This window comes from Hemiscyllium ocellatum, chromosome 13 (assembly GCF_020745735.1).
Source record: "Hemiscyllium ocellatum isolate sHemOce1 chromosome 13, sHemOce1.pat.X.cur, whole genome shotgun sequence".
Taxonomy (NCBI): Eukaryota; Metazoa; Chordata; class Chondrichthyes; order Orectolobiformes; family Hemiscylliidae; genus Hemiscyllium; species Hemiscyllium ocellatum.
This window is the reverse complement of record NC_083413.1, coordinates 18527228-18545682: the sequence shown is the minus strand read 5'-3', so window position 1 is coordinate 18545682 and position 18455 is coordinate 18527228. Positions and strand designations below refer to the sequence as shown.

Sequence of the window (18455 nt, the reverse complement as noted above, 5' to 3'; positions counted from 1 at the left end):
CACCATCTTCTTAGGATAATTAAGAATGAGCAATGATAGCAATGGCCTGTCTGAAGCATGAGTACAGAGAGAAAGAAAGTGCTGATGCAAACTCCGAGTACACAGCTCCTTACACATTTTACTTAAAAATTCCAAAAACAGACAGAAAAGGTGTTGAGCAATTAAACAGTCAGCTATTTCTACCAAGTTGGAAATTCGGTACCAAGGGGAATAGATTGCAAATTAGTGTCAGATTGTGCAAAAAAAAAGTTACGAGGCTAATGTTGTAGAAGAAAAAGACCAAGGGCTTCAGGTACATAATTCTTTGGAGTTTGTGTCACATGTAGACAATGTGGTTAAGAAAGCATTTAACACACTTGCCTTCATTGCTCAGACCTGTGAGTATGGGAATTGGGAAGTCATGTTGAGGGTTTACAAGATATTGGTGAGGCCTTTCTGAAGTACTGTGTTTAGTTCTGTTTGCACTGTTATAGGAAGGATATTATTGAGCTGCAGAGGATTCAGAAAAAGATTTCTCTCGATGTTGCCAGGAACGGGAAAGTGCAGTTATAAGGAGAGGCTGCATAGGCTAGGATCTTTTTTACTGGAGTGTAGTAGGTTTAAACATTTTCTAGAGATGTTTAAAATCATGAGGGGTGAATGGTAGGTGTCTTTTCCATATGGTGGGGGACGAGGGCCATATATTTTTTTAAGGTGAGAGGAGAAAGATTTAAAAGAACATGAAGAGCATTTTTTTTTACAGTGTGTGGTTATTGTATGGAATGAATTTCCAAAGGAAGTGATCGATGCAGGTACAGTTACAATATTTAAAAGTATTTGGAAAAAGACATAAGGAAATATTTGGAGGGATATGGGCCAAGTGCAGAGAGGTGGCCCTAGTTTAGTTTCGGATTACGGTTGGCATGGACTGGTTGGACTAAAGGATCTGTTTCTGTGCAATAAGTCTGTGTGACTCTGTGATTCTAGACTCTTTATTGGGTGATAGAAGTTAATTGCTTGCTTCCATAAACAGCAACCAATATAAGATCAATTGTAAATTTTAAATCCGAAAAAGCTAGGTTTTTAATTAACTTTAGTATACAGCATATGGGGAACAATATGGCCCTCCATTGCAGATGATGATCTAACTGAATGGCTGCAGCTCCAATAGCACTGTACTGCTATCATGAAAGGGATAGGCAGAAGATATATGGCAACACATTCACTGGCAGGTCTAAAAATCCTGACTTGCAACTATATCACTATTCCTTTACTGTCGTTGAAACTTCCTCCCTCAGAGCACTGTATGTCTACCTAAGTCACATGATCAACAGCGGTTATGAAGGCTCCACCATTACGATACTATATGGACTCTAGCCAAGTTTGCGATTGACACAAAAATAGGTGCAAAGACAACTGTGTGGATGACAGATATAGACAGATTAATTAAGTAGGCAAAAAACTTAGAAGATGGGATATAATGATGGGAAATGTGAGGTAATGCACTTCAACTGGAAGAATGGAGGTGGTGTATATTATTTAAATGCTGAAATATTATAGAAAGCTATAGCACAGAGGGATTTGAGAGTCCTCATGCATAAAACAAAAAGCAATTGCACACAAGTTCATTAGGTATTGGGGAAGGTACTTGGAATTGAGTATGGAAGTAGGGAAATTGTAGAATTACAGTTTGACACAGTAAGAGGCCATTCAGCTGATTGTGCTTGCACCAGTTCTATCACCTAATGCCAATCTCTAGTCTTTTCCCCATATCTCTGAACAGCATTTTGATCTAAATAATAAGCCAATGGCCTCTTGAATACCTCAATTGAACTTGTCTCTGTCAGATTTCAAGGCAGTGCATTCCACAGCCTAACTACTTGCTGCGTGTAAAGGGTTATTCTCTTGTCCATTTGTACATCCCTTCAAATCTATACCCTTTCATTCTTTTTTTCTTTTACCAGCAGGAACAGCTTATCCTTTCTACTCATGACTTTGAAAACCTCTATCAAATTTAATCTCCGCCTTCTTCACTTCAAGGAATAAAGTGCCAACGTTTTCAATCTATTCTCATAACTGAAGTCTGAAGTCATAATTGAACTTAAGTCCTACTAAAACTATACAAGCCACTGGTCAGACTGAAATACACTGGACAATTCTGGTTCCCTTATCTAAAGAATGACATACTGACCTTGAAGGTAATCCAGGGAAGGTTCACTGGGTTGATTGTAAGTATGGATGAATTTTCTTATGAGGAGAGGTTAATTAGATTGGACCTATGTTTGTTGGAATTTAGAAGAATGAAAGGCAACCTTATTGAAATATGCATAATTCTAATCGGATTTGAGAGAGTAGATGCAGAAAAGGCCAGTCAGCTGACAGTGCTTCTACAGGTTATATTACTTAATGCCGATCTCCTGTCCTTCCTCAAATGTTTTTTCTTTGTGAGAGAATCTCGGACGAGAAAGCCCAATCTCAGAGGAAGAAGTCTTTACCACAGGGAATAGTAGAGGCTGGGTCATTAAGAATATTCAAGGCAGAGATAGACTGACCTTTAAGCAGTGAGGGAGTCAAGGGTTAGAGGGAAAAAAGACAGGAAAGTGAAGTTGAGGATTATCATGTCAACCATAATCTCATTGAATGGCAGAACAGAATGGACTGAATAGACTACTTTTGTTCCTAGATCTTATGATCTTATGGACTTGAGGGAAAATGGACAATAAATTCTGACTGGTCAGTGATGCACTGACATCCCATAAATAAATGTAAAAAAAGGTTCAGAGGATAAATGACCTATTCTGTTTTTATGTTCATAGTTTCAAATTTTAATGAAAATAGTCCAAAGTATTCCCATTATGTCATTCAGGCTGTGCTTTACACTACTGACCTGTCAAAGTCAATCTTAATTCATTGGAAGTTTTCAAAATGAGTTACATTTATTAAGTCAGCTAATGCTGATCAGGATGCAGCTGCAGTGCACGATTTCAGTTAGGACATCTGGTAAACCTTTTGACTTTCTTGATTCAATTTAGTCTGAATTGAACATTCATTTGCCTTATGTTTATAAGTAGACATTTGGAGGCAATTTTAATTTTAACCTCGGCGAATCTAACGGGTTGATAAGAACTCTGGTTTTATCCCCTACCCTGTATCACACTCCATTCCATTCAATAAGGAATTAGATTAGATGGATGTTGCACCTGATCTGATCAGCTGTTCAAAATTGAAACAATAAAATGTAAAGCATAAGATCAAGAGGAGATTCATACGAAATGGGAGACCTTGGAGTCTACAGCATCATTCCATAAGATCATTGCTGTCTGCATTTGTTTTGAATTCCACATTTTGTAGTTACATAATTCTTAATCCCTTCTCACAAATCACATTAACATTAATCTTTCCAATTCCTTCTTAAACATACTCAACGATTCCCCTTTACGGCCTTCTGAAGCAGAGTGCCAAAGTTGCACAATCTTCTGAGAAAACAAATTGTCCTCATCCTTGTTACAGTGATAGAATCACAGAAATGTACAACACAGAAACAGACCCTTCGGTCCAACTCATCCAACCCAAGCAGATATCATATTACAGCAATTGGCCCATATTCCTTAAACCCTTCCTACTCATATATCCATCCAGATGCCTTTTAAACGTTGTAATTCTACCAGCCTCCATCACTTCCTCTGGCAGCGCATTCCATGCACGCACCACCTTCTGTGTGAAAAAGTTGCCCCTGAGGTCCCTTTTAAATTTTTCCCCTCTCTGGACTCCCTCATCCCAAGGAAACAACCTCGTCTATTTATACTATCTATGCCCCTCATGATTTTATATGTCGGACCTCCTCAGCCTCCGACACTCCAAGGAAAACAGCCCTATTCAGCCTCTCCCTAAAGCTCAAATGCTCCAAACCTGGCAACATCTTTTTAAAATATTTCTGAACCCTTTCAAGTTTGATTACATCCTTTTGATAGGAGGGAGACTACAACTGCATACAGGATTCCAAAAATGGCCTAACCAATGTCCTGGACAGCCGATACGTGACCTCCCAAGTCCTATACTCAATGCTCTCAAAGGGTGACTCTTCATTTTGAAACAGTGAGCCACAGCTCAGTACTGATCCACAAGAGGGAGCATATTTCAAGAACATTCAGAAACTTATTCACTTTGATCAAGTAACCTCTCACTCTTTTAGACTCCAGTGGAAACAAGCTCAATCTGTCAAACTAGTGCAACCCATTCATTTAGGTATCAATCTACTAAGCCTTTTGGAACCATCGCCATCTTAAAACTAATCCACAATTCAATTACATCTTGATTGATTTAGGTCTTTATGCCAGTTACATATTGTAGTTACATAATTCTTACTCCCTTCTCACAAATCACATAAGCTTATAGCAGATAAAAAGGCAAATGCCATGGTTAGAGAAGTTTTGGCACAAAATCGTAATTGCTGGAGATACCCAGCAGGATTGGAAATATCTGTGAGAGAACCTTCAATTCCAAAGAATAGTCAGATTGGACTCCAAATGACTCTGTTTCTATCTCCACAGATGCTGCCTGACCTGCTGAGCTTCTCCAGCAATTTCTGTTCATATTTCAGCTAATATGTTGGTGAGGTGAGGTGCTGGAAGACTGGAGGTTGGCAAACGTGGTGCCACTGTTTAAGAAGGGTGGTAAAGACGAGCCAGGGAACTATAGACCGGTGAGCCTGACTTCGGTGGTGGGAAAGTTGTTGGAGGGAATCCTGAGGGACAGGATGTACATGTATTTGGAAAGGCAAGGTCTGATTCAGGATAGTCAACATGGCCTTGTGAGTGGGAAATCATGTCTTACAAACTTGATTGAGTTTTTTGAAGAAGTAACAAAGAAGGTTGATGAGGACTGAGCAGTAGATATGGTCTATATGGACTTCAGTAAGGTGTTTGACAAGGTTCCCCACGGGAGCCTGATTAGCAAGGTTAGATCATACGGAATAAAGGGAGAACTAGTCATTTGGATACAGAACTGGCTCAAAGGTAGAAGACAGAGGGTGGTGGTGGAGGGTTGTTTTTCAGACTGAAGGCTTGTAACCAGTGGAGTGCCATAAGGATCGGTGCTGGGCCCTCTACTTTTTGTCATTTACATAAAATGATTTGGATGCGAGCATAAGAGGTACAGTTAGTAAGTTTGCAGATGACACCAAAATTGTAACTGTAGTGGATAGCAAAGAGGATTACCTCAGATTACAACAGGATCTGGACCAGATGGGCCAATGGGCTGAGAAGTGGCAAATGGAATTTAATTCAGATAAATGCGAGGTCTGCATTTTGGGAAAGCAAATCTTAGCAGGACGTTTACACTTAATGGTAAGGTCCTCAGGAGTGTTCCTCATCAAAGAGACCTTGGAGTGCAGGTTCATAGCTCCTTGAAAGTGGAGTTGCAGGTAGATAGGATAGTGAAGAAGTCGTTTGGTATGCTTTCCTTTATTGGTCAGAGTACTGAGTGCAGGAGTTGGGAGGTCATGTTGCGGCTGTACAGGACATTGGTTAGGCCACTGTTGGAATATTGCTTGCAGTTCTAGTCTCCTTCCTATCGGAAAGATGTTGTGAAACTTGAAAGGGTTCCGAAAAGATTTACAAGGATGTTGCCAGGGTTGGAGGAACTGAGCTACAAGGAGAGGCTGAACAGGCTGGGGCATTTTTTCCTAGAGTGTTGGAGGTTGGTGGGTGACCTTATAGAGGTTTACAAAATTATGAGGGGCATGGATAGGATAAATAGACAAAGTCTTTTCCCTGTGGTCTGGGAGGCCCGAACTAGAGGGCATAGGTTTGGGGTGAGAGGGGAAAGATATAAAAGAGACCTAAGGGGCAAATTTGTCACACAGAAGGTGGTACATGTATGGAATGAGCGTCCAGAGAATGTGGTGGAGGCTGGTACAATTGCAACATTTAAGAGGCATTTGGATGGATGAATAGGAAGGGTTTGGAGGGATATGGGCCGGGTGGCAGGTGGGACTAGATTGGGTTGGAATATCTGGTCAGCATGGACGGGTTGGATCGAAGGGTCTGTTTCCATGCTGTACATCTCTATGACTCTAGGACTCTATGTTGGTTTGGCTAAAGCTTTCCCTCTTTGTTAATTTAAAACAAAACCATGAACCAATATCATCAACTCTTGAAATGTTCAGCCACTGAAATGGCCAACAGTATTTTTCAAGTTCAAATCCACTGAAGTGAATTTGGCAGTTCAGTGAAATTTGAGGGATTTAAAATTAGGGTTTTGTTGATGAATAAGACTATTCCAAAGATTGCTGTGACATCAGAATCAGATCAGATTAATCTTAAGCAGCTGCATCCTCTATCAGCAGGCCAATTCCTCTCCATCACTCTCTGAAAAGGCACCTTTGTCAATTGATAATTTCCTTTCCATCACTCTCTACAATACCACATCTCTTGATGGACCATTTCCACTCCATCAATCTCTCCAATGCCACCACTGGCAATGGGCTATTTCATCTCCAATGGCCTCAGCAGAGTTTGGCTACTCCACACAAAGCCAGGAATTCAGCAGCTAACCAGATCGCCAGCTAATTGTGGATCACCTACAGAAGTGGAGCTCAGTGGCCCCTCATGATATTCAGAAACAATTCCCTCTCAGCCACTCAAATTGGCACCATGAATTTCTCAACAGATGCACTTTATTTAGCTTTCTAAAACCTACTAGAGAAATCTGTAAAGAGACAACACTGTCAAAATTGTTAGAAAAATAAAGACCATGACCCATCTGGTTAATTTTCCACCATCTCTTTCTAAAAGGTAATGGTGTTGTGACTTAACATAACAAGCAATCTCGATCAAACAGCATACATGGAGCCAGAGATGATATGGAGAGTTTTAGCCATCGGAGGTTCAAAAGCTCATTGTGGGCGGCACGGTGGCACAGTGGTTAGCACTGCTGCCTCACAGCGCCTGAGACCCGGGTTCAATTCCCGACTCAGGCGACTGACTGTGTGGAGTTTGCACGTTCTCCCCGTGTCTGCGTGGGTTTCCTCCGGGTGCTCCGGTTTCCTCCCACAGTCCAAAGATGTGCGGGTCAAGTGAATTGGCCATGCTAAATTGTCCGTAGTGTTCAGGTAAGGGGTAAATGTAGGGGTATGGGTGGGTTGCGCTTTGGCGGGTCGGTGTGGACTTGTTGGGCCGAAGGGCCTGTTTCCACTCTGTAAGTAATCTAATCTTCCTCTCAAGCAGGGTGAACTCCTCTCATATCATGCTTCAATTTGTTCATATACTGGATCCTGAGGTATTATTTTCAAAAGAAAATCTGTCTAATTTGCATTAAAATACAATAGTGTGCTGGCATATTGCAACATTCCAGCAATATTCACTGCAACATTCCAGTGGCATTCACACTGATATCAATGGGAGAATAGTTTCCATTCTCTATCCACTAGCTTCTGATTCTGGCAAGCCACATCATTTCATTCAAGAAACCATCTTACCTTAGCATCAACTGTGATAGGGAAGTTTGCGGTCACGTTTTGCAAAGTCATTTTGTGGTAGAGTTGATTAGGATCAGTTCTGTCTACAGATTTGGTTGTTGCCTGTGAAATAAAATACTTTGGTATGAATATTCTTATTAGCTTATTTCAATTTTATCACGTTATTTCATCAAAACAATAATTGTGCAAAAATAGTACAAGTTATTCAGTGCCATACCTGTGTCTTAGCGTGTTGCACTCTTGTCTTCAAATCAGACGTTTGCATGTTCAAGCCCCACTCCAGAAGTTGGAGAATATGATCTGATACTCCCAGTGCTAGATTGAGGACCCCACATTGGATTAGCCCAGGTTTGCTGAGGCAAAGATGGCATTGGGGAGAGTGAAAGAGTGCAAATAGCTCATTGTAAGAAGTACCACTGGATAGAGTGATGCAGTGGAAATGGCCCATTGTCAGAGGCAGGATTGGACAGAATGATACAGTAGAAATGGCCCATTGTCACGGGTGCCATTGGTCAGAGTGATACAGTGGAAATGGCCCATTGTCAGAGGTGCCATTGGATAGAGTGGTGTAGTGGAAATGGCCCATTCTCAGAGGTACAATTGTATACAGTGTACAGTGGAAATGGCCCATTATCAGACATACGATTGGATACAGTGATAAAGTGGAAATGGCCCACTGACAGAGGTGCCATTGGATAAAGTAATACAGTGGAAATAGCCCATTATCAGAGCTACGATTGGATAGAGTGATATAGTGGAAATGGCCCATTGTCAGAGGCATGATTGGATAGAGTGATACAATGGAAATGGCTCATTGTCAGAGGTGTCATTGGATAGAGTGGTGTGGTGGAAGTGGCCCATTTTCAGAGCTGCCAAAACCAACGCCACTCCCCTCTCTCCACCCCACCTCCCAAAACCCGCAACCTGCATTTACCATGGCTACATCTTTGGATTCATATAGTGATACCATGAGTCAGCAGTGGGGTTGGCACAGAAGTCAGGACTTAAAATGCTTGCCTCCAAGCTAAGTTTAAAGTTAATAAAAATTCTGACTAAATTGCAATTTGCACTTCACTGCTCCACTGAGCAGAGTAGGAGAGGATTGGAATTGTTCTGTTCACCACGTGCAGGAAAACACGAGTACTGCTTTACAATCTAGCAATCAAAGCCAGTTGTTTGTAGGATTCTGATTGTAGTTGTTCCGGAACATGCAGTCTGCTGAGTTTCATAAAGTAAGCAAGTTATCTGCTAAGTTAGCCTAGCATTACTAGATAAGAAGAAAATCAAAGCATAGCTTTTGCACACTTGGAATTTTGGTGTTGTTACATCAATGTTTAACATCCTCAGGCCAAGTTCCACTATGGGCAGTTTAAAAAGGGACAATAACAACAGAAACCATTTTATTTTTCCAGCATATTTCACATAATGAAACATTCTTAAGTCAGCAACTCATACAGAAAGAACTTTTGACAGCCAGCCAAAACAAAGGTGATTTTAGTACAGATGATAAAGAAAAGCAAATGATGCAGGCAATGTTTACCAACAGAATTGTCAAGCTTAGGGGAGGATGAGGAGTCAAGAGGGAGAGGTTTTGTGCAGGAATTTTGGAGTTTAGGGCCAAAGGAGATGAGGACCTTGCCAATAATGATCCAGCAGTGAAATTTAGAGATACACAGTTTACTGGCAAACTTATTTTAAACTAATTAACTGCATGGCAAAGAAATGGACAGAGCAATTTTATCTGAATTGAGTAAATATATGCAAAGCTTAATCACTGGGGCACTGCAATATAATATATTCCAGTAACACAAGACTGATGAGGACTGTTACAAAGAAAACAATTTAATATTATCTCCAAAGAATCCTGATGAAAGAGCAATTAATGTACGAATACTCAGCATCAGAATGAACACTGAGGGGTATAATTTTGACATTGTGTGTCAGTGTAAAATGCTTGATAGTGAGTCAGGCACCTGTTGTACTTCTCTCCTTATTTTTATTTTCAGTGACCTTGAGCCAAATGGACGCCCACGAAATGTGGGACGAATTACAGAGCTTGCATGCAATAAGAGTGTTTAGAAAGCTCCTTATTATAGTTTGGAGCTGTGAAGCAGAAACGAAAATGTGCAGAATACATGGAGCACAAACAGCCCATTTCTCTCCTTTTGCCTTTCTATCGAAAGCAGACTTTCAGGCTGTTTTACATTTCCAAGTATCTTGGAGGCACACCAATGTTCCACACAAGCTTTGATTATCAACACTGAAGGATTAACTTTACATAGCACACAAGCCAGTTCAGAGATAGCTGTAACATTTATCCTTCCAACCATAGTTAGTGAGATTCTATAGCTTAAAAGGGGCAGCATAAGCCACTCTCCTCTTATTTAATGGCAACTTGCCTGGGTAAAGAAAGGAAAACTTGAATTTATATAGTTTTCTATAAACTCAGAACACTCCAAAGATTTTTTTTAAATCAGCTACTAAATTGAGGAGACAGTGGAAGTGCAATGGTAATAACACTGGGCAAGTAAGTCAGATGCTCAGGTTAATGCCCTGCAGACATGGGTTCAAATCCCTCCAGAGCAACAAAAAACAATTCTGAAAGAACCGCAGATGCTGGAAATCAGAAACAAAAACAGAAATTGCTGGAAAAGCTCAGCAGGTCTGGCAGCATCTGTGAAGAGAAATCAGAGTTAATATTTCAGGTCCAGTGACCCTTCCTCAAAACTAGTAGCAGCTAGGAAAATGTTTCTTTTTTTAATGGAGAAGATAGGGTGGGAGAAGGGGGTAAGGAGTAAATGATAAGTGGAGATAGAGCCAGATGGGAGAGAAGAACAATTGGTCAGACAAAGGAACAGATGACAATCAGGCAAGGATGAACGTATAGTTATTACTGGGAACTGTTAGTGGCTAATAATGGGTTTTGTGTAATAGCAAACTATGTGATACAAGGCCTGGTGTGTGGGGGTTGGAGTAGGACATGGAAGAAACTCAAGCTGTAAAATTGTTGAACTCAATATTGAATACAGAAAGCTGTAGAGTTTCCAAGTAGAAAACGAGGTGCTGTTCTTCCAGCTTGGGCTGAGCTTCACTGAAGCACCACAACAAACCTGAAACCGAGATTTTCACCAGGGAATAAAGTAGTGCGTTGAAGCGACAGGCAACTGGAAGCTCATGGTCTTTTATTCAGGTAGAACTTAGGTGTTCTGCAAAGTTACCTTATTGTAGAGAACATCGTAACTGATGGGAATCACACTGTATTATTAGATTGAAACAAATCATGGCTGGATATTACACGACCCTACTGGGTGTGTATGTGGTGTAACAGCACACAAGACAGTTAGGTGGCTTGCTTAACCCCACATCTAAAAAATAATTAAAGATTAACTAAAGTTGTTAGAATCCCATTTTATCCTGATAATGTACTTATTTGGCAACAATGGATAAGAGTGTACTTTGCATCTCTACTCATTATAGGGAAATGTAGGTACAGAATTTAGGGAGGAGGACTATGAGATACAAATTACAATTGAAAGGTAAAAGGTATAAGTAGCTTTCACAGGCTTCAAGTTCAATTGGACCCCAAACCCTGATGAAATGAATCCAATCATCCTGTGGGAGGCAAGGAAGATGACTGCAGGGGCCCTGACATTAATTTTCTGATCTCTGGTCAGAGGAGAGGAGCCAAAGGAGGGTAAGATACTAATGTGGTGCTACTATTCAAAAGGGTGGTAGGGATGGATCAGGAAACTGTCAAGGAGAGTAAGCATGGCTTTGTCAGCGGGAAATCATGTTTGACAGGTTTGATTGATTTTGTCAGAGAGGTGACGACTTGTGCAGATGAGGGTAGTGCAGTTAATGCAGTCTACATGGACTGCGTAAGGCTTTTCCCATGGGTCACATGGCAGTATGGTCAAGAAGGTAAGAGCCCATGGAATCCAGAACAGTTTGCAGGAAGCAGAGGTTGCTTTTGTGACTGGAAGCCCATGTTCAGTGGCCTATCACAGAGCTCATTGCTGGGTCCTTTGCCCTGAATATGTAAGTTAATAATCCAGACACGAATGTAGGAGGTTTGGTCAGTATGTTTGCAGAAGACACAATATTTAGTGGTGTGGCAAACATTGAGGAGGAAAGCCTTAGACTACAGGATGATGCAGACAGTTTGATCAGACTGGCAGAGTAGTGGCAAATGGAATTCAATCCAGGTACGTGTGAGGTAATGCATTTTGGGAGATTTAACAAGAAAGGGAGAACACATTAAATAGTAGGATCAATGAGGATTAGGGGAACTTGCCCTGCATATCTACACAGCCAAGACGACAACAGGAAAAATTGGATAAGGTGCTTAATAAGGCATATGGGAGACTTACCTTTATTATTTGAGGCAAGTTGAATACAAGAACGAGGGGTTATCATGGAACTGTACATATTACTTAGGGCACAGGTGGACTATACAAGGGATGTGACTACATTACAGATTGTGAAGAAGAGATTCACCAGGATGTTGCCTGGGCCTGCATGTTCCACCTATGAGGACAGATTAAATAGGCTGGCACTTTTTCCTTGGAGGACAGAAAACCGCAGGGGGTTCTAACTGTGGTATGCAAAATTCGAGGGGCATAGATAAGGTAGATCAGAAGAAACTTTGCCCCTTGGTCAAAGGGTCAGTAACCAGACAACATGGATTTCAGGTCAGGGGTTAGAAATTTAGATGTTATTTAAGGAAGATATTTTTCACCCACAGAGTGTTGGGTATCCAAACCTCACTGTCTGAAAAGGTGGTGGGGATCAGAACCATCTCAGCTTTAAGAAGAATACAGATGAACTCTTAGAAAAATTTCATTGCATGGAAAGCTATGGCTGAAATGCTGGAAAATGTGATGAGAATGGATGGGTACTTGATGATCCGAATGGGCTGAAAGACTTCCTTCCATTCTGTAAAACACTATGACTTGTAGGTCCATAAGCTGCTTTAAAAGTTCTACATGAACAAAGGCAGGAAAGTAGGTTGGCATTTCATTTTGAGTGGGTGTCCTGTCGTCATTGGGGTTGTGATCTCTTCCTTCCACATGGCCTGCTCAACAGAACATGACCTCCTCAACCCACTCTCTGGGCTCAAGGTTACCCTCCCCACACTAAACCCCTGGTGCTCACCTTCTTGGGGTGGCCAGGATCTACAGTATGTCAGGGTTTTTCCCACAGACTGAGCAGTGCCCATTATCGATCATTGATACAGCCTAGTGTGATAGAGCTGCCAATTAATCAAGTTGGTCAGCAGGTACCAAAGGCAGGACTTTCCTAAAAGTTGGCAACACCGGCCATCCATAGCACAATCTGGCTGTGGGGTTGGCTTCTGTCTGGTCTGTCAGTTGACAGCCCCTGGAATTGAAAACTAATCTTAGTCACAATGCTATCATAGACAGCTGAAAGAACTCACCAGGTTCACTAATCTCTTTAAGGGAAGGCTGCTATTCTTACCTGGTCTGGTCCAGGTGTGACTCCAAGCCTACAGCAATGTGGTTGACTCTGAAGTGGCCCAGCAAGACACTCAGCTCAGTGATAATTAGGAATGGACAACAAATGCTAGCCTGGCTGGCTACACCCACATCCCAGAAGATAGTAAAATTAAAGCACTGTTGGATTGTGCTTTCTATGTTAAGGTAGGAAGACATATTGCACACAGCAGAATCCTCCAAGCAGATTATTGCATTTGAGTAATGTTGATTGCCAGATAATTATTAGCCAGGATGCTGGGAGGAACTCCCCAACACTTCATCATTGAATGCCTACAGTGTGGAAACGGGCCCTTTGGCTCAACAAATCCACAGCAAACTTCCGAAGAGTAACCCACCCAAACTCATTCCCCTACCCTATTGCTGTACATTTACTCCTGATTAATGCATCTATTCTTCACATCCTGTAGGCATTTAGCATGGTTAAGTCACCTAGCCTGTATATGTTTGGATTGTGATAGGAAACCAAAGCACCCAGAGGAAACCCAAGCAAACACACAGAGCATGCAAACCCTTGACAGACAGTTGCCCAAGGCTGGAATCGAACCCAGCACTATGAGGCAGCAATGTTAACCACTGAGCCACTGTGCTGCCCATACTTCTTGAAAGTAATGCTATAGAATCCATTACATCTTTCTGAGAAGGCAGAGTATAGTCGTGAGGATTGGTGTTGGGGTATGGTGGGGGGGTGGGGAGGGGGTGCGGCAGCATGTGGTGGTGTTGGGAGCACAGCTTAGTATTTCATCTGAAAGACAACACTTGTATTACTGACATTTTCATGATGGCAACCTACAACTGGAGTGCCATAGGAATCAGTGTCAGGTCCATAATTACTTAGAATATTTATTAATGACACTGATGTGAATGCATGTTTGCAAGGTTAGTATACAAAGCGAATATAGAAAGGTTAATTGATGAGTTAAAAATAAACTAGGCAGACAGAATGTACTATGGGAAAATTATTATAAAAGAATAGAAGTGTTGAATATTATTTAATTGGGGAAAAAGTGCAGAAAGATATGGAAAAGAGGGGTTGACATATTATAGTACATAAAACACAAAATGCAAACATTATGCTCAATGGGTAATAGGGAAGGCAAATGAAATGTTGATCTTTGTTCCCTTTGAAATAGAGTTTAAAACTAGGGAGGTCTTGCTAAAAATATGTAATGCATAGTCAGATCACAGCTGGAATCTGTGAACGGTTTTGGTTCCTTCATCAGAGGAAAGACATACTCGCATTGAAGGCAGCCCAGAGAAGGCTTACTATGTTGATCCCATGAACAGAGTGATTTTCTTGTAAGGAGATATTGAGTATGTGGGCTTGAACTCTTTGAAGTTTAGAAGAATGAGAGGACACTTTAATGAAACATAGGGAGCTTGGCAGGATAGATGTAAAAGGTTGTTTCCCCTTTGTGGCCCAGGCAGTAAAGCCCATACTCCATAAAATAATTTTTAAAAATTCTGAGCCAAGGATCACAAATCAAAACTCAGTTTCCTCTTTCCAAGCTTGGATTTTATGACTGATAACAACACTACAACCTCAAATAACTGTCTTTTTTCAGTCAGAACACGCAAGATATTTGTTCTGTATAGTTCAGTTATTTTCAGTACCATGGAGTGAAATCAACTCACCATATCTTATCTGTATATGTGAGGAAGCACATAAGAGACAGTAAAAAGATAAAAGGACTTACATTAGCTAACTCCTTCTCGAACTCCAGAACCATATTCATATCATCTTCAATTTGGGAGCTATTTATGGTTAATCCTTTGTCCTTACGAACCAATGTAGCCACATTTCTCATAAACATCGAGTAAGCTTGACATGTCTGTAGGGAAGTAAATAAATGGATACATAATTGTCTTGGAAAAAATCTAGATTCCCACCAGTTTTGTTAAAATAGCCAATAGTATAATTTTGCAGTCTTATTTTTCGGGTAAAAAGGACCCCAAGGCGAGCAGATCTCTATTTGAAGCTATGACCCTTCAGTTCTGATATCATCCTGCTAAATCTTTTACACCTTCCCAATGCCTCTATATTCCTTTCATGATGTGAAAACCAGAATTGTACAGTGTGGTGCAAGCAGGATTTGACATAAGTTTTGACTAATCTTCTCTAGTTCTGAAATCATATCTTCAGGGAATCATTTCCACCATTTTGAAGAGGTGAAATTTGAATTCAGTAAAAAAATCTGAAATTGGAAGCTCGTCTAAAGGTGTCCATTGTCCTAAAACCCCATCTAGTTCACTATTGATTTTTAGGGAAGGAAATCTGCCATCCTTACCTGGGTTTGATCAACATTTGACTCCAGAACTATAACAATATGGTTGACTCTAAACTGCCTTCTGAAATTCTCTGAACAGCCAGTTTAAAGACAATCAGGAATGGGCAACAAATATTGACCATGACAGTGATGTTCCCATCCCACTCAAGACTTAAACAAAAGCTCTTCTGCTTTGTTTGCAATTCTTATGACTTTATTAATCGGTGCTGATTTTAATAATAGGCAAATCTGTATCCCACAATCCTTTACACTTCCACACCATTTTATTTTGCAAGCCATGTGCATCTTACTCCATCTATTCTGTCAAAATGTAGCATTTATTATTGAACATATACTTGCTCATTCAGCAAATGTATTAAGGTCTTGGATTTTATTGCTGCCTTCCTCAGTAATAACCAGTACCCCTTAGTTTGGTGTCACGTAAAAATGTTGATACTGTACTTCTGATTCTTGTGAGAGAAAGAAATAGAAGGCCATATTGACAAGGTGAGACGAGGCTAGTAGAAGGAGCTTCATGTGGAGGTAGTTGTTGTAATAAGATCAGTTAAGTTCTGATTGTATCTCATCATTCCTTGGAAATACAGAACTTGAACTTTGTTAAAAAGAGAAAAATGCAACGCTTTTCATCTTGCATGTATCATGACTGAGAAACAAAACCTTGAAAAGAAATATTAATTTAAATAGCATGAGAAGAGAGTGCTGATTGGTGGGACCATGGTTAGTATGGTGATCCAGTTGGGTCCAATAACTGTCAATAATAATTTGCTGATTAACCTCAGAACATGGAGCTAGGCTTTTGATTGGCCAGGGCATTGCCAAGGGGAGCACCGCAGAGATTGGCAGTCTTACTGTTAATCCACTCATAGGATGTTGCTGGCTGGGCCAGGTTTTATTGCCTGTCTCTACTTGCCGTTGAGAAGGTGGTAGCAAGATACCTTATTGAACAGCTCCATTCCATGCATTATAGGGAGAGCCACAATCCTGATAAGGATGGAATTCCAGGTTCTGTCCAAACAAGTTATGCACAAAGTCCTTTATGTGTGCCTTTTTCATTGACAACGGGTTATGAATATCGTCCAAGACTGCTTCTTTCAATTTTTTCCGCTTCTCGTGGCAATTTGCCTTCTAAAATCATTGGTTGCTGAATCCATATACCTTCTAAGTTGAACTTTTTTATTAAGGAGAAGCTTTAAGTGTCAGGGAATCAAGACAGGGAGATATATTTGTGATGACCTAACTAAATTGTGAAACAAACTCCTAAGTGGAAATAGACTTTATGACTTATTCTCTATTTCTGCTTGTGACTCTAAAACCACATCATTTCAGATAGTTTGAAACAAAACAACCTCAAACACACTCAGATTCGAATAATGTGATCCAATGGAAACAGCTAACTAGCTGCAGATGTGGCTATGGTGACATTATATACTAACTTGGTTCGGAATGTTTTACATATTGGTAAATAAAATTCACTTGTGAATATCCACTTAAGATTTACCACCATCGACTAGCCAAGGAAGCAAATGCAGCCACAGTGATCAAAAAAAATGTTCACAAACCTGCTTTTCATCTGACCATGTCAAAAAGATAGCTTATAGTTCATCTGCATAAGAGCTGCATATATGAGTTTTGAGAAGACAGTCCAATACTAACTGTCTGTTGCTCATTTGTTTTGCTGGAAAATTAGACTCATCTGGAGTGCCAATTACATGTCTTACGTATTGGAAAAGACTGCACTGGGAAAGGTAGCAGCCTTGGGTAAAAGTAAACATGGAATCTTTGAAGTCATAACATAACTTACACTCTAGGGGAGGATGCTGTAGAGAAAATGCAAGACCCCTTCAAAAAGAGAGACCTATGGAATTGCTCCCTGGACCTGCTTTGTTAGAATACAACACCATGCTTACCATCGTGGTTATTGCTGCCTGTCAACAATCAAAGAATGAAGGACCACTTCAAAATTGGCAAATGTCTGCACTGCCTATGAACTTATGCATCCTAATTACTGAGCATGATCATCAGCAAAAACTTAGTGATAAGAGGAAACAGAGTCAATTATTAGCAGCATTATTACTACAAAAAAAAATTAGCTTAACCTTCTCTAGGAACCATATCATTTGAAAGATTAAATAACCTCAACAGGCACTGAATCAGGTGCCTATATGGTTTCAGATAGCAAAAAGCACAGAAAAGAAAGAACATGGACCATTCCTCTGACTACTGCAGAAGGTTGTTCGTCTCTGACTGCAAAATAATGAACATGTAATATAGACTGACGCCCTAATGTAGTGCTGAGGCAGTGCTGCATTGCTGAAGGTGCCAAATGTCGATCTCTGTTTCTATCTGTCCTCTCAGGTGAATGTAAAATATGGGGAAAGTGAGCACTGCAGATGCTGGAAATCAGAGTAAAAGAGTGTGGTGCTGGAAAACCACAACCAGTCAGGCAGCTTCTGAGGAACAAAAGAATCGATGTTGCTAGCATAAGCTTTTCATCAGGATTCTGAGGAAGAGCTTATGCTTAAAACATCGATTCTTCTAGTCCTCGGATGCTGCTTGATCGGCTGTGCTTTTCCAGCATCACACTCTTCGACTCCGAATGCAAAATATCCCATGCCATGGTTTGAAGAAGAGCAGAAAGTATGTCCAATAATTATCAGCCAATCAAATCACTGAAACAGATTATTATCCGCTGTTACACCGCTATTTGGGGAATGTGTTGTGTTTTAACTGATAAATTGAAAGATAGAAACTTGGAGCAGGAGTGGGCTATTCGGCCCTTCAAGCCTGCTCTATCATTCAATATAATTATGGCTGATCCTTTACCTCAATGCCATGTTCCTGCTTTCTCCCTACATCCCTTAAAACCTTTAATATCTAAAAATGTACCAAACTCTTCTTGAATATAGTCAGCAACTTGGCCTCCACAGTCTTCTGTGGTTGAGACTTCCATTGGTTCACTACTCTGAGTGAAGAAAGTTTTCCTCACCTCAGTCCTAAAAGGACTACTTCATGTCCTGGGATTGTGATCCCTGGTTCTAGACTCCTCAACTAGGGAAAGACTAGTTGCATCTAGTCTGTCCAGCTTTTATAGAACTTCATCTGTTCAGATCCCCTCACATCCTTTTAAACTCCAGTGAATATAGTCACAGTTGAACCAATGTCACTTCAGGGGATTCTACTTCCTACCACAGTAGATAA

The 18455-nt window shown here is 40.7% G+C and overlaps 1 protein-coding gene across 4 annotated transcripts in view; it reads right to left on the bottom strand.

Annotated features, from left to right (window-relative positions):
• The window catches only part of LOC132821793 (neprilysin-like), a 190893-nt gene that overhangs the window by 66863 nt on the left and 105575 nt on the right, over positions 1-18455 (bottom strand). For all 4 annotated transcript variants that reach the window (XM_060834584.1, XM_060834587.1, XM_060834586.1 and 1 more), the window contains exons 9-10: positions 14667-14801; positions 7457-7558 (exon numbers count right to left, since the gene is read on the bottom strand). In XM_060834584.1, coding sequence (XP_060690567.1) covers positions 7457-7558; positions 14667-14801 — 237 coding nt within the window. The remainder of the gene's footprint in view (positions 1-7456; positions 7559-14666; positions 14802-18455) is intronic.